At 47.7% G+C, this 15,855-nt stretch overlaps 1 protein-coding gene across 1 annotated transcript in view; it reads left to right on the top strand.

Moving 5' to 3' along the window:
* CNTLN (centlein) overlaps positions 1-15,855 on the top strand; it is a 1,434,305-nt gene that overhangs the window by 953,038 nt on the left and 465,412 nt on the right. The window contains exons 18-19 of the mRNA XM_078675976.1: positions 9,578-9,668; positions 10,243-10,460. Coding sequence (XP_078532102.1) covers positions 9,578-9,668; positions 10,243-10,460 — 309 coding nt within the window. The remainder of the gene's footprint in view (positions 1-9,577; positions 9,669-10,242; positions 10,461-15,855) is intronic.

The following is a 15,855-nucleotide window of genomic DNA, read 5'->3' as shown; positions in this document are numbered from 1 at the left end:
CTCGCCATGGTGATGATACGTAGGTGGTGCCACAGTATCCTCACTTCTCCAGCAGGGAGTTGCATATCAGGTCGCAGTTCTTGATGCTCCCAGTGAACCCCTCTGGCATACGGGGTCGTCCTACCCTCACAGTATATGGGCTCCAGCTTGATCGGCACAGTGAAGCACTTGGTGGCTGCACCTACTGACATCCGGGGTCGCAGCCGGCTACTGCACAAAGCTGCAGCCCTTTCCGTATGGCAGTCTTTTTACAGCGGTCTCTCCTGGCATATGGGGTCGCCAGTTTGGCACTATGCACAGGCGCCAGCCCTGTCGACGCAATGCAACACATGGCTCAATTCATGGTGGCCCTCCTCTGGCATTTGTCCTGTACATGGGCAATGACCCATATCAGTGTCTCCAATGCTTTGATTTTCCTCACAGGGCACACTGGTCTTGGCAAGCAGGCAGATGCTGGTGCTCCAGGGCAGGTGGTTTTGTATCCCTGTAAGATGTCCCCTCACTCAGCAGGGAGATTAACAGGCCTGGGGACTTGGCCCCCAGGTCTGGTCATTGGCAGAAGTCTTGCAGTGTTTCCTCTTCTCACACAGCCCGTCTTGCTACTTGGCAGATGCCAATTTTGGGCGGCCAATTTTTCAGGGACCCATTGTGATTAAGGGGCTCAGTGTTTGAAATTTTATGATGGGCGGTTTGCTTCTTTTGAAGTATCTGCTCCTCTGCTCTCTCTTCCTGTGAAAAGCAGTCTATCACAGCAGGAGTGACACCAAAGCTGATAGCCCCACAACAAAGGGCATGGGAGTGACTAGCGTTCACACCTGGATGCCAGCCACAGTGATTTGTATCAAAAGGTTAGCCCAGGGCCCCAGCCCTACTCTTTAAGATTCTCTTATCACCTCATCTCCTTCCTGAGATGTGCCCATGCTGCTTCCTTGTGACCTCTTACCGAATCAAAGAGCATCCTTTGTGTGTCCCACCCAGCTTACTGTAATGCAGCAATACATAAATCTGTCTAGGGGATTTCTCTACCTCCTCTCGATGTTTCACAATGCAGGCCTAGGTCTCCCAAGATGAAACCCAGGGCTCTCCATGTATTGTACCATCCACAGGCACACATACACCCAGTGAATGTATAAAACCTACACACACTGCATAGTGATGTATCCTTTATGTACTGTACTATTCATCAGCATACATATATCCCGTGCATGTATTTACAATGCACATACTGTACAGCACCACATCCTCCATGTATTGTACCACTCATAGGGACACATACACCCAGCTAATGCTCTCAATGTATGCACTTCTCAGTACTGCATTATCCCTCAATGGTACGCTTCCCAGGCACAAACACACCCAGTCCCCATACACTACACTTGCACTGTACAGCACTTCACAACAAAGTGATGTAGGCTGAGGGTGAGTTAAGCACACAGTAGCAGAACTTTAAATTTGAGTGAGCATGTAGGCCATGTAGGCATGTAGACTCCAGTGACACAAGTTTGAAAGGACCTGTTCACTTTTACTGATCACTACAAGGTATGCTGCCACTTCCGTTCTCATGCTCTTTAACACCTGGTAAAGGCAGTAGCCTTCCATCACTATGAGACGAGAGCTTTAGGCACTCCTCCCGGTCCAACAAGACCACTATCTGTGAGACAGGTCTATGTCATGCATTATCCGTGTTGACCTAGGACAAGAAAAATCAGCATTAAAGATCAACACATCAGTACAGTTGGGGCACTCAGGGCAGGGGTGCCCATCTATTACCATGAAGAGGACTTTACTGTCCGGCCACATTTTTATTTGAGTGGCACCAGTGTTCTACGAGGCCTCTCCCAGTCCTCTGCTCACCCCAAGCAGTGAGAGCAAATTCCCTGCCTCCAACAACCTAATCTCATCTTGGGCGTGTCATTCTTGTAACCTCCTGCTAAATTATTCACTGATTTGGCTAATAAACCTGTTGTGGACAGATTTAGACTTAGGAACTCAATAGAGGGAATATGAGCTCCTAATTGGACCTATGGTATGTGGGTAAATAGTGAGTAACATTTTGTTCCACTGAATTTTTATACTTACGGTTGTTTTTTGAAAACTTATAAATGGTGGATTAGAGATGCCATAATGGAATGGAAAAATCACTCCTGCAAAGGAGGTTCTCACACCAGACCATCTCTGCATAAATGGGTAAGGCTGCTAATTTGAAACAAATGGCAAAGTGCAGTGTAATTACTGGTATTTACAAACCTACTTTTAGGTCAACGATTTTTTACATCGCTATAGGTTTGACATAGGAACTATGTCAGGAAAATTATCAGAATCATAGGAGTGGCGTTGGAGGTTGAAGTAGGTACGGTTGTCGACGAAGGGGATATTTGGGCTCTGACACTTAATTTCCTCAAATGAAGCTCTGCCCTTTTCTTACTCTCTGGCAGCCCCTGACGTCGCTCTTCTCACTGTGAATGCTCCAATGCAAATAACCTCATTAGTTTCAAATGCGCTCCCACCTACACATCTGCTAATCCAAGTATCACATTTTATCTATCCTGTGTCCGCCAAAGCTCATAATACTATTATTTACAGTCTCAACTGACTCTGTTTAACCCACTTTCCAAATATATCTACATCTCAAAAATGTCTCAAGGATGAAAAATTGTCTGATTTGACTGACCACATAAAGTAGGAGGCGACATTGAAGTCTCTCAAAACACACCCTCAAAAGCAGATATATACCCACCACAATCAGTGGCTGGTTCAGTTACCACAACATTCAAATTGTGCTTTATCTGACACTGCTGCCTCGATTATGGAAAAGAAAGCGCTTTGTTTGGTACAGTGTGACCTTGAACATGGAAAAGGGCTCTTCCTATGCGCATGTAGAGTTAGCTTTTGTGCTTGGTGTGCCTTTGTGCAGGTAAATGATTTGGTGGTGTGTGTAATAAGGATCTTCTCTTCTGTATGCCACTGTGCATATGCATATGCAGTGTCTGTTGTTATACGTTATGTGCGTCATGCAGAGCCTGCTTTTCACAACGAGGGAAAGGGGCTTTTTCATTCTAGTGCGTGATGTTGCTTCACTTCACTTAGTGTCCACTCCATACTCAAGAATGTCGTTTATACTAAAGTTACATTTTATCTCCATATTTTGAACGATATGCAGTGCTAGTGCCTCGTGGTTTGGGCTTGTTTTTCTGTGCTATGGTGGTACAATGATCTTGATCTTTTGTGAATTTAAAGGGAGTGGTCTGCAATATGCTTTACTGATTGAAGGGTTTCTAAAAAAAAACAATTGTTAACTGTTTGAAATCTCTGTCGTTTTTTGGGAGGGCTTATTTGGGGTTCATATTGATTTAAATAATTGATGGCCTGGGTCCTAATTCTGCTTTTTAAGGCTATATAAGCTGAGATACTTACAGAAGTGTTCCTTCTTTAATGTACATTCTCAGACCTTGCTAGGTTGATCTGCCAGCCTAAATGTAGTAGCAACAAATGCAGAGGAAAGACGGTCAGTGCCCTCACACCCCAATACTGGATTGACTGAAAACCTGACCGGATCTGGACGCTTACACGTTCCTATTTAAGGACACTTTCTTGCCAGCATTCTACAACTACTCCCCGTTAAGGAGGGTCAGGCCTATTTGTCCCACGTTTAAGAATGCAGTGTCTCCATCCCATCCTATTTTAGGACATCAGCCTCCTTCCAGCGTTCATCACTAACCGACAGAAAGCTTCCAAAGCGGTGGCCAGTCCCATAGACTTTGTGGTGTGAAATGGCCACCAGGAGACCCAAAGGTGCTGTACAAAGCACTTAAAAAATATTCTCTCTCTAAATATATTTTTCAGTCCGGACCTGCAACTGAAAAACTGAATGAGAGGAATGGAGTGCATGCTGTCAATGATGCTATTTAATTTCTATAAGTTATTTAGGTGAGTTTGTGGTAGCTGAACTATTTTCTACTAATGGGCTGATAACTGGAGAACTGAAGTCTCCTAGGAGTTGGTTGGGATGAGGATGGACACATTGAATTAACTATCCCAGTTTCACCCCATGATTTGTAGATATCACTCTCCATACTTGACAGCCCTACTGCCTTATGTGGCAGGCTACCACTTTTGGGACAGGACTATCATTTTGCTTTTGATTTGGACATCACAATGTCTGCCTGCACACACTGAAAACATGAATTCAAATGCCATGCATGACCTACTAGGGTGCCATAACTCTTGACCTACGCCATTCCAATCAGCTTCAGATTTACACATACCCAGCTAATGAGAAGTCGGAATCATGTGGAAGAGCTGCTGGCTTTCCTAGCCCCAGCACAAAGCTTGGTGTGGTGTGGCTCAGGTGTGAACTATCTCCTCCTGGTACCCAGAAACACCAGAGAAGTCAGAAGGTGCAGATGCTGAAGTCAAGAGGTCAGAAAAAAGTGGGGACCGAAGAGCAGGCACACTGCTGACTGCTGGGCAGAGGTAATATATACATCTCTTGCTCTCTGGCTTACTTTCTGCCCCTGCATTGCTTCCAATTGCCCCACTTTTCTGCACCATCCTTGTGTTTTCCCAAAATCTTGTGCTTTTCACCTTGCTTTTTTTCTGATTTATCCTCGTTGCCTTGTGCTGTCATGCTTGACCCGTACTTGCTTTTAGTTTTATTTCTGTGCTCCCCCGCCCAATCTGGCTATTTCACAAGTAATCTGTGAGTCGCTTAAAGGTGCACTGTTGTGATCCATGAGCAGACATGTGTTCACTCCTGTTCCTTGTACCCCTAAGCTAAAATGCACTGCTGCATTGTGGGATTCATTGGTGGACATTTGCAGGACTACATTGTTTTTCAAATGGAGTGCAAATATTGTATATCATTTTGTCATCGCATGCTGCTATCAATCAATCAGTCAGGATTTATAAAGCACTGCTAATCACTGGATAGGGTATCCAGGCCCTTACAGGTTCCCGGAAAGGCTCAATCGAACAGCCAGGTCTTGAGGCCCCTTCAGAATTCCTAAATTGAGTTGATGGTCCGAAGCTGTTTGGGGAGGTTGTTCCAGGTGTTTGCTGCAATGTAGGAGAAGGTGCTTCTGCTTCGGTAGATGCGAGGAGTGTGGGCAAGTGATAAGGAGGCGGAGTGTAGTCTTCTTGATGGTTGGTGGAAGTTCAGGTGGTGGTTGAAGTAAGCGGGTCCTTGGTTGTGTAGAGCATTGTGTGTTGTGGGTAGATTGAATTTACATCTCTTCTGTAGGAGGAGCCAATGGAGTTGTCCGAGGTGAGGTGTGATATAGATTAGTCGGCAAGGTCGCGGATTAGTCTGGCTGCGGCATTCTGTTTGGGTTGAAGACTCTGTAGGATTTGTGTGGTGATTCCTACGTAGAGAGCGTTGCCAGAGTCAAGTCAGCTAGTGATTAGGACGTGTGTCACAATGCGTCTCTCATGTAGGGGTAGCCACTTGAAGATCTTACATAGCATGCGCAGAGTGGGGAAGCAGGCATGGCAGACAGTGTTGATCTGTGATCTCATGGTGAGCTTGCTATAAATGATGAGTCTGAGGTTCCAGGCGTGGTCGGCGGGTGTGGGTCCTAGGTTTGATGGCCCCCAGGAGCTGTTCCACGAGTTGCTGTTGTTGCTGAAGATTAGAACTTCTGTTTTGTCTGTGTTCAGCTTCAGGCGTTGAAAGTTGGTAGACAGATCTTTTGTGTTCTTCCGGTGAAGAAGGAGAGGGTCCATCTGAGTGCGTCCGCCTGGATGCCGATGTGGTGGAGTCTTTCGATCAGCGTGTGTTGGGATATGGTGTCGAAGGCTGCTGAGAAGTCAAGGACGATCACAGTTGCTGTTTCCCCTTGGGCGAGAAGGCTTAAATCAGGGCAGTCTTTGTGCTGCGGAAGCCAGATTGGGAGGGGTCGAGTAGCTGGTTCTGCTCCAGGTGTGTCATGAATTGCATGTTGTTCTTCTTTTCCAGTACCTTGGCTGGCAGTGGGAGCAGAGAGATAGGCCAGTAGTTTTTGAGTTCAGTGGGGTCGGCGGAGGGTTTTGTGAGTAGTATTCTTACTTTGGCATATTTCCAGGCATGGGGAAATATAGCTGTGGTGATTGAGGTGTTGACCAGGGTGTTGAGTTCTTGGCTGATCCTTTGGTTTCTGAGTTTGAAGATGAGCATGTGCATGGGTCTGTGGGAGCTCCTGAGTGGATGGATTTCATGATGAAGGTGGTCCCCTGCTCTGGGTGGAGAGGTGGTTTCAGGTAGTCAGTTGCGGTGGAGACAGATTTATTGACGATGTCTGTAGGTGTAAGTTGGGGTTCGAAGTTTCAATAGATGGTTAGGATCTTATCATGGAAGAAGTTGGCAAGGTTGTCGCACAGCTCTTGTGAGGGTGTGATATAATTGCTGGCAATGGGTTTGAAGAATTCCTTGATAATGTTGAAAAGTTACTTACTGTTTGCGCAGGTTTTGATGTGTGCTGCTAGGGCTGTCTTCCTTGTTGCCCTCAGCAGCCGGTGGTAAAGTTTGAGAGAGGTTTTGAAGGCTGCCCTGTCAGAGGTGTCTTTGCTGGCACGGCATCTCCTCTCCAACTGTTTGCTGTCATGTTTTGCTGTTCTTAGTCCTTGGGCGTACCAGCTGGCCATTTTGAAGGAACTTTGCTTGTTGCTCTTGATTGGGGTGATGCTGTTGGGACAGTTGGTGATCCAGGTGTTGAAGTTCTTCATTTCCATATTCCAGGTAGGTGGTGGCAGCTGGGTTGGAGGAGTTGAGGGTGTCTGTCCAGCTGGTCTCTGAAACGTTGCTCAAGTTGCCGGTGGGTGGTGCTGGCCCTCTTGGGAATGGCAGTGTGGGGGCTGGAGATGCTGAAGTGGAAGATGAAGTCATTGGTCCATATGAGTTCTGTGACATGGCTGTATTTGATGTGGTTGCTGGAGGTGAAGATGGGGTCCAGACCGTGTCCTGCTGTATTCGTGGGGTCTCAGATGATCTGGGTCTGTCGAAGGCTTCTCATACTGTCAAGGAGGTATGTGTTGTTGTTGGGGTCGTCCATGTGGAAGTTGAGGTCACAGAGGAAGATGTAGTCCTTGGAGTCCAGGGCTAAGGGTGCCATGATGTTGCAGAAGATGGAGCGTGGGCCTGGTGGTCGGTATGCAAGGGTACCTCTGATGGTGGTCTTGTCATCAGTGTGGAGCCTGAAGTTGAGGTGTACCATTGGGGTGGTGGAAGTGTCAATAGTGGTGCACTGTATGGTTTCTTTGTGGGTGATGGCTGTTCCTCCTCTCGGCTTGTTGGTGTGGTCCTATTGGGTGATTTTATGTTAGTTTGGTATCGTTGTGGCGATGTCCGGGGCGGATGCAGGTTGGACCAGGTCTTGATGAGGAAGAGCATGTTGGGGGCGAGGGTGGCGATGAGGTCCCATAGTTCGATGGCGTGCTTGTGTTGAGGAGTTCGCAGTGGAGTTTGTGGGTTGCTTCTGGTGTGGTGTGGTGTGGAAAGAGGTTGGCTTGGTACTTTGTGGTATGCCGGTGTCCGTGTTGGTGCAGGAGAAGGTGCATCTGGTGCAGGAGAGTGGTCCTACCATAGAGTTCGGGCAGCATTGAAGCAGTGTTTTCTGTGTCGTCCATTGATGAGTGTGTGGGGGATGGCGACATCATACCTGCAGATGGCCGGGAGACATTGGTTCTGGCACACGGTGCAGTTCAGGAGCAGACCGGCGCAGAAGGGCTTGCCTTTTGCACGCGGTGGTGCATCCGCTGTGCAATATGTACCCAAATGAACAGAGAGAGAGAACAGCGCAATATTTGGCAAGGAATTAGGCAAGGAGAAAAAGAACAGCACAGGAATGGACAAAGGAGTTAAGCTGAGGCAAGGAGAAAAGCTCAGACCAGCGCAACAAGAGCAGTGCAGCAGAGTTAGTGAAGCAGTGGCGGGGGCTGGCGGCACAAGGGAGAACTGGGTCTGGGACCTACTCTGGTGTTCGGACAATATAGCACAATAAAGCATTACACAGTACTGTTGGATTATAGAAACTAATGCTACTGTTTGACAAATACCTATCCTGGCTATTCAGTTCCTGGATAGATATATTTACACTTGAATTGTAATGAGAAATAATAAACCAGTTTTTATCACTAAATATAATTTCATTTTACTGGGAGATCTTAGTTGGTGCTGCAAATGCTTAAATAAATCAACATAGACCATTTGTGGTAGTCTGTATATGGAAGTGCGCCTTATAGGTGGTCAATGCAGGACAGGTGCCCTGTGGAAGATAGACTTTTGCAGAGAGTTACTGCCACTGTGGGACTTGGGGTGCTTCTGTGGAGCTGTTGATGTGCCTCGATGTGCTGTCCTTTGGCTGTTGTGACTGGGTCAAGGTCCACTGGTATACTCTTGCAAGATCTGTGAGGGAAGGTATCATTGCATTTAAAATAGCTAAAAGAAGTGACTAAACAGTTGGGTGCGTACTACTGCAGAAAGTAATACCCGTCAGAAGATGAGTACCTATGGTGATTGGTGCCAAGGATTCACAGAAGGGGGGGGTGCTAGTCTGGGGCACTAATCCTCTTGTGCTCCTGTTTCATGGGTCCAGCAGCAAGCACAGCCTCTCCCGGTAAAAGAAGTGCCTTGAACTGGAGCAGCATGGTGATCCAGTCTCAAGTCTGCACAGGGTGTGAACCGGGGAAAAGTGCTAGAAAATGGGACATGCAGAAGGGGTAGAAGTAGATGAACAAATAAAACACACAAGGCGAGCATGCCAGACAAAGAAACAAGAGCACTGGGGGTGGGCAGTGTGCCATTGATAGAAAGACACGAGGCAAGAACACCACAAGGGTAACTCGAGAGGCAGATATCAGTAAGCTACAGTATGTCACCTCAGTGTGTGCCCTGCTCAGCCACGCAGTTACCCATCTACTGCTCTATACATTGTCTCTATAGAATACACCTGAATACAATTTGCCAGGGATTCATCCGCTAACAGCCCCTGCACTCGTAGCATCACTGGGACTTCATGAGGTGTGACTCCATTCTTGGTGACATGTGATTAATTTCTACTTGATGACATCAGGGTCAATTATTCTATGACATTTCCAATAGCATCACCATTCTATTAATTAAAAATGTTGTATCCTAAAAATCGTACTTCTTTTTGGTCATAGATTGTGGGCAAGTAGGACTCTGTATGGGAAGCAGAGACATGGTGAGCATGGGCGAATGCACAGTGTATGGAGTGGGATGATGGTGCTGAGGCCCTATTGAAACTAGTCTCTGGCATTGAGCAATGTTCAACAGTGAAGTCTGGAAAATGCTTAATATGTGATCAGGAAGGGAACAATTTCATAAAGTCTTCTTCATAAAGTGTGGTTGTGATTTACTGAACATATGTGGTAAAGGCTGAGATTAAACAGGTTCTCCGTGTGCGGCCAATGGCAAATCTACTTGCCATGGACAACAAGTGGACAGCCTCTTTCCCAGGTAGGAGCTCACTCAGAATACTGGCTCTGAGGAGGAAGCAAAGGAGATGTGATCATTGAAGAGTTGTTTTCTCAGACTGCCATTCCTTCAGCACTGACTAATAATGACAATGTTTTCTTCACGTAGAACTCCAAGCAGGAGAAGTTCACAGAACATCTCTTCCAAAAAGCGAAGCTGCATCCAATACGAAGGCTGAATTCTTCTTTTATCCGCAGAGGTACGAATATTCCCACAATGTTTTATTTTTGGATTCTCTTACAGATGTGCTGCCGGGCTCTAGGAACTAACAATGTAGCTTAGGTATGTAATGAATCAATGTACGTCCTCTGCTATGGAACTGATTATACCAATGCTCTGGCTGATTGTGGCCAGAAATAATTAGAGAAGAGGTCTGTAACTAAAGTTAGAGAGTTTCTGATCCAGCGGACACTTTCCAGACACTATGCTTACAAATGACACCACTTATTGTCAGCCGGTTTGACTACCTAAGGGCAGTTCATGCAGTAGCCAGAAAGCCTTTTGCAAAAAGAGGGCCTAGGCAATGGATAAGGTATACAAAAGTGATTGTCCACACTGAAATGGGAACTTCAAGAATATTTATTCTGGTGAAATCAGGTTTTGTTACAGCTGTTTAGTTCAATATAATGCATCACACCAGAAACTTTTTTGTTGATTTAGTTCGTACACACACCCACACAACACCCTTATTTTACCTGAGGTGTTGTTAAATTGAGTACTTTGATTTCCTAAGCTGTCAAAATAAAATATATTCTATCTTCCATTTTTTTTAGTTAAAGAGAAGAGAAAAAGTCTTGTCCAAAAGCAAGGATCCACTTTCACTTCACTCCATGAGCGAATTGGGTCATTACAACAACTGGTAACTGTTCTACAGAATGGAAAAAGGGCAGCATCATGCTCTGCCAAAGAGTTTCAGAAATCCAATCAGAAATTAGCAACTGAATTGACTCTAGCAAACCAAAGACTTCAAATTGGCAAACAAATGGCACAGGTGAGTTCCATACTATATTTCAGTATTTATAAAAGACTCTTCCATATGTGTTCCAAGCCCTTTCCACACATTTGACAAGATGCAACAACACAAAAAGGATTCAATGAACATGGTTATGATTTTTAGCCCTTAAAATGTGGTTAAGTATTAACTTGATCCGTTAAATATGGTTAAATAGTTCCTTGATTTCAGACTGGGGGAGAGTTTTGTTTGGGGGTGTCAAGGACTGCTGAAGATCACTTTACTTCTGCTATCTGCGACTACTCATGGGGAAATTTGAAAGTCGTTTTTGCCATTCTTAGGTGAGTTTATATCTTGATAATCTGTCACAAAGATAGGTTCATATTCTTAAATCATTATGTGAATGATGTAAGAAACTGGAAATGAGGTAGCATGATTATCCTAAAACGCAGCAGATCAAACCAAAGCTATGTTCATTTTATTTAATACAGGGGTATATGTATCCCAAAAATAGCAGATGAGATCACCACAGCTGAAACAGTTAGATGGATGGGCTAATGATCAAAATCTCCAATCTGATGCCTCCCACACAGATGGCCCATAGCCCACATCACTCCCATATGGGTTTGGCTTGTTGGTTGCAAGATCCACACCCTCCTTCAGAGCAGAGCAGGGCTGAGCTAAATGTCTCATTCTGCACACCACACCACACATACTGATTTGGGACAGGGCTTGCTGCTCCCCAGGGTAAGCCATCCATGGACAAACTACAGACACTAATACCGCCTCTGACAGAAGAAGCACTAATCTACACAGCAATTGTTGAATGTGCAACCCACGAAAACATTGTAATGGAAATTGCTTCACTTCTCCACATAAAACTACCAACAAAACCATTAATCAAACACAGCACTGTGTTTGAGGGGGATCCATTTGAAGGTCTTACATAGAAGGCGGAGGGTGTGGAAACAGGAGGATGCAACGGAGTTGATCTGGCATCCATTTTGAGCTTCGAGTCCAGAATGATTCCAAGGATGCGTGGGTAGTCCGGGGGGTGGGTCCGAGGGCGGGTGGCCAACAGGTGTCGTTCCAAGCATCCGGCCCATGATGAGTACTTCTGTTTTGTCGGTGTTGAGTTGTAGGCAGCTGCTTTTCATCCATTTGGTGACTGCTTCCATGCCTTCTTGAAAGTTGTGTCAGGCGGTGTTGGGTTTGTTGGCTAGGGAGAGGATGAGTTGGGTGGCGTCTGCGTATGACAATGTTGAGTCTGTAGGTTCTGACGATGGGGGCGAGCGGAGCCATGTAGACGTTGAAAGCGTGGGGCTGAGGTATGACCCCTGGGGGACTCCGCAGGTGGCCGGTGTAGGGTCCGAAAGGAAAGGGGAGTCTGACCTGCTGCGTTCTGCCGGAGAGGAAGAAGTTGATCCAGTTGAGGGCCTTGTCCTGGATCCCTGCGTCACGGAGCCTGCGTATTAGGGGCCGATGAGAGACTGTGTCGAACGCCGCTGAGAAGTTAAGGAGGATGAGGGCTACTGTTTCTCCTTTGTCCAGTAGGGAGCGAATGTCGGCAATTGCGGCAAGGAGGGCGGTTTCCGTGCTATGGTTTTTTTCTGAAGCCGGATTGGGAGGAGTCGAGGATGTTATGCTGTTCGATGAAGGTGGCGAGTTGGCTGTTGATGGCTTTCTCAATGACTTGTGCCGGGAATGGGAGCAGGGAGATGGGTCTGTAGTTCTTGAGGTTGGTGGGGTCCACCAAGGGCTTCTTCAGGAGGGGGCTGATCTCGGCGTGTTTAGAGTTGTCGAAGAATGAGGCGTTCGCTAGGGAGCATGGGTGCGATGGTGTGGCGGAGCATGGGTGCGATGGTGTTGGTGGCTCTGTTGAAGATGTGGTGGGGGCAGTGGTCCTTGGGGGCCCAGGAGTGGATTGACTTCATTCTCTTCAGTGTGTCTTCGGTGGTGAGGGCTGTCCAGTTGTCAATTGTTGGCTTCAGGGGACTGGGGGGGTGGCTGGTGGGGGTTCAGTGTGTTGGTTGTCTTCGTGGAATGTAAATGTTCTTGATTTTGAGGTGGAAGAAGGTGCTGAGTTTGTTGCAGGGGTCTTTTGAAGGGGGATGTCGGTGGACTCGCTGGTGGGGTGGGCGAACTCCTTGATGATGCTGAAGAGTTCTTTGCTGTTGTGCGCGTGTGTGGAGATTCTGTCTTCAATTGCTTTTTTTCTAATTTTTCTGATGAGTTGGTGGTGGGCGTTGGTGGTGGCTCTGAAGTTGTTGTGGGCCTCTGTGGATCTAGAGATCCTCCAGGCTTTTTCGAGGCGGCGGCACATGTATCTGGACTTTCGAAGTTCGGTGGTAAACCATCTGGCTTTCTTGGTGTGAGAGTTTTTTTTTTTTCTTGAGGTGGGCTATGTTGTTGGCGCTGTCTTGGATCCATCTGTGCAGAGTTCGGGCTGCGGTTTTGGTGTGGTAGTCTTCCGCAATGGTTGGGGTGGAGTTGGTGAGTGAGCAGGTGAGCTGGTCGTCGGTGATTTTAGTCCAGTTTCTTCATGGGAGCAGGTGTCTGTGGATGGTGGGTGTTCTGAAGCTGAAGTGGAAGCATTGGTGGTCTGTCCATGGGAGTTTGGTGGTGTGGCTGAAAGTGATGGAGTTCCCTGTTATGCAGAGGGGTTCGAGGGTGTGTCCTGCTGAGTGCGTGGGTTCGGTCACGATCTGGCGGAATCCGATGTTGTGTTTGTAGAGTGATCCGACGTTGAGGAGGATGCATTGTAGTGTCTTCGGTCTAGGAGTGTTCTTGCAGTCGGGTTGTGCTGGGCCTGTGTTCCTGGCAGTGCTGTAGGTGAGCCAGCAGCGGTGACAGCTGAAGGGTCCGTTGGTGTCGGCTGGTGATGCTAGCCTACAGTTGTTGTTGTGGCCTGGGTTGAGTGCTTGGAGTGTTGCTGGGTCATAGCGTTGGTGTTGCGGAGGTCCAAGGTTCCTGGCGCTGGTCGCGGTTGGGTCGCGGATGGGCGCAGACGGGCGTGCTTTTGGCGCGCCAGCGGCGCAGCCTCGCATTGGCCACCATTAAGTAGGGGCTGGGGAGGGCTGGGAAGCGGGAGGGGAGCTGGATTGGGCCTGTCGCGCTGGTCATGCTGGAGGGGGGAGCGCAGGGGCAGCAGCGGTGGGGAAAACAGGCTGGAAAGAGGGAATAAAAGGAAATAAAAGAGGATTAGTACAAAAAGCAGAAAATAAAAGAGAAATAAGGCAAAAAGCAGATACGTGCAGCCAAACAGAAAAGTGCAGAAAAGAGAAGAGGGTAAGAACGAGTAGAAACAGAGCGGAGCGAGAGAAAGGAGCCAGGTGCACTGGACCACCAGGGATGAGGCGCAGGTATAACCTGCGTGTGGAAGAGGTCCTCGAACACTAACACTCGAGAGTGCAGGGGCTCTCTCGAAGACCTCACTTAATGGTGGAGCTGCGAGGGAGGGATAGCAATTTCACTGACAATGAGTCAGTGGTCTTTATCGCCTGCCCTACAGCGGCCGCCATTAAGTAGGGGTTGGGAGGGCTGGGCAACTGGGAGGCGGGAGCGGGGAGGGGAGCTGGATTGGGCCACTAGACTTAAGTCTGTTCCTTCTTTACTGCTGCCTTTGACATGGAGCCAGAGCTCCACTTCAAAATGTATTGGTTTTCACTGATGCTAAAGTTGCATTTATATGAAAAGAGACAGTGAGCTAGGGCAAAGTTGCCACAAAAAAGCATAGGCTTAAATCCGTGCCACGAATGCAGGTAGCAAATGTCACTCACAGAGCCACAAACGTGCCTGTGGTGTCCAGGGTCTGGCCAGGACTTGAGGTCATGTGACAATGCTCCCTGGCGCACCCAAATGCAATTGGCAAACAGGAAGGAAAGTTATGTCTCTGTACAAAAAAGCTGGTCCCGTTCCATGTGGCTGTTCTTCAAAGGAAGTCGGAAAAAAAAAAGTTACGGGATATGCTATTCCACAAGCACAAAAAGTCCACGCATGACTCGTTCCCAACCTGCCACCCCAGGGAGAAGTGCAGTCAGCACTCCAGGAACTCGACTCTGTTGACCTTGTTCGATTACAAGCCTTTTGAGGCTTGTACTGGCGGCCACCCAGTTCCCCTGGGTCTCATCACATAGAGAGAGACCTTAAGGGAGGCCAAGCTTCGGCTTTGTTAGGGCGATGTGCCCCCATACACTTCTGGGGGCCCAAGTTGGATTTTCTCATATGGCCTGGAACTACCGACCACCCCCTCCCTGTCCTGTGCACCACCACATCAACACTTACAGTAATTAGCCATGCGAGGAGTTTCTTTGGAAGGCAGGGGGTCTCACGACCCCCGGCCGTATTTATTAAAATATGAAAACAAATTAAAAATTGTTGAAATAAAACATTATTTACACAATCATTGATATGCAAAATTCTGACATTAGATTTACAGCAATGTAGACAGGTATGAAAGGGCTAACCTTAACAAATGTCTAATACAGCTTGTTTCCTGACCGAATCTAACATCCTACGTATGAATTTTGCATCCTAGCAATTTGGGCCTACGGCAAGGTCGCTAACCGGTGTCCGATCCTTATTATCCAGCTACGCCCTCACATGTGAGTGCGCATTCGCGACAGGGCCCAGTTACCGGGAGAGTACGTCCCTCTCCTGGTTACCCCGTACGCTCCGTGAACTCCATTAAACCAAAAGGAGGGCCCTTTCACTCTGCACCGTTTTATGACGTCACAGTGTACGTGCGGGGTGGCTAACAGCCCAAGGAAAGCGTGACTCCCTCCCCCGCACCCTTCCAACCAAGCGGATATCCTGCCCCTGAAGTTCTAGGAGAGACCATTGGCCCCTCCCCCTGGGCGACCCCATTCGAAAATGGTGCCGCCCCCTAAGGACCTTAAATTGATGCTCACCGATCATGACCTTACCGCCACAGGCCAGCATAGTTGGCCGACTATCTGGCCCCCCCTAAACTCCTACACTGAAAGGTCATACCTACCTCGCAAAACCCTCTAACCATGCCAAAATATTCTTTGTTAGTAACTCATTGCCTGTCTCAGTCACGTGGACCCCATCCTGCAAGTAGAAATGATCTCCCCAGATGCACCCATGTGGAATACTCTGCAATTGAGGTGTTCGGAACAATTTCTCTATCTTGTTGTTGATCCTCTTTACCGAGTGATTCAACGCCCTAACAGAGTCCCCCCCCCCCCCCCCCCCTCCACTGCAGCCTAGGTATCAACTGAGACCACACTATGGTGCAGCCCGGGCGCAACTTCACCAGCCAACCTGCTACCGAGATAATCTCTTCTAACAGGACCCTCCTGCCCAGTTTTACCAAATCGTTTCCCCCCATGTGTAAGATAACAACTGAGGGCGGTGGGGTGTGTTTGTCGAGTAATTCTGAAAAGAAGCCCCTAAGCTGATTAAGGCAGAG

Source organism: Lissotriton helveticus, chromosome 2_1 (assembly GCF_964261635.1).
Source record: "Lissotriton helveticus chromosome 2_1, aLisHel1.1, whole genome shotgun sequence".
Classification (NCBI taxonomy): Eukaryota; Metazoa; Chordata; class Amphibia; order Caudata; family Salamandridae; genus Lissotriton; species Lissotriton helveticus.
The sequence above is the reverse complement of the archived record's forward strand: the minus strand, read 5'-3'. Positions and strand labels throughout refer to the sequence as shown.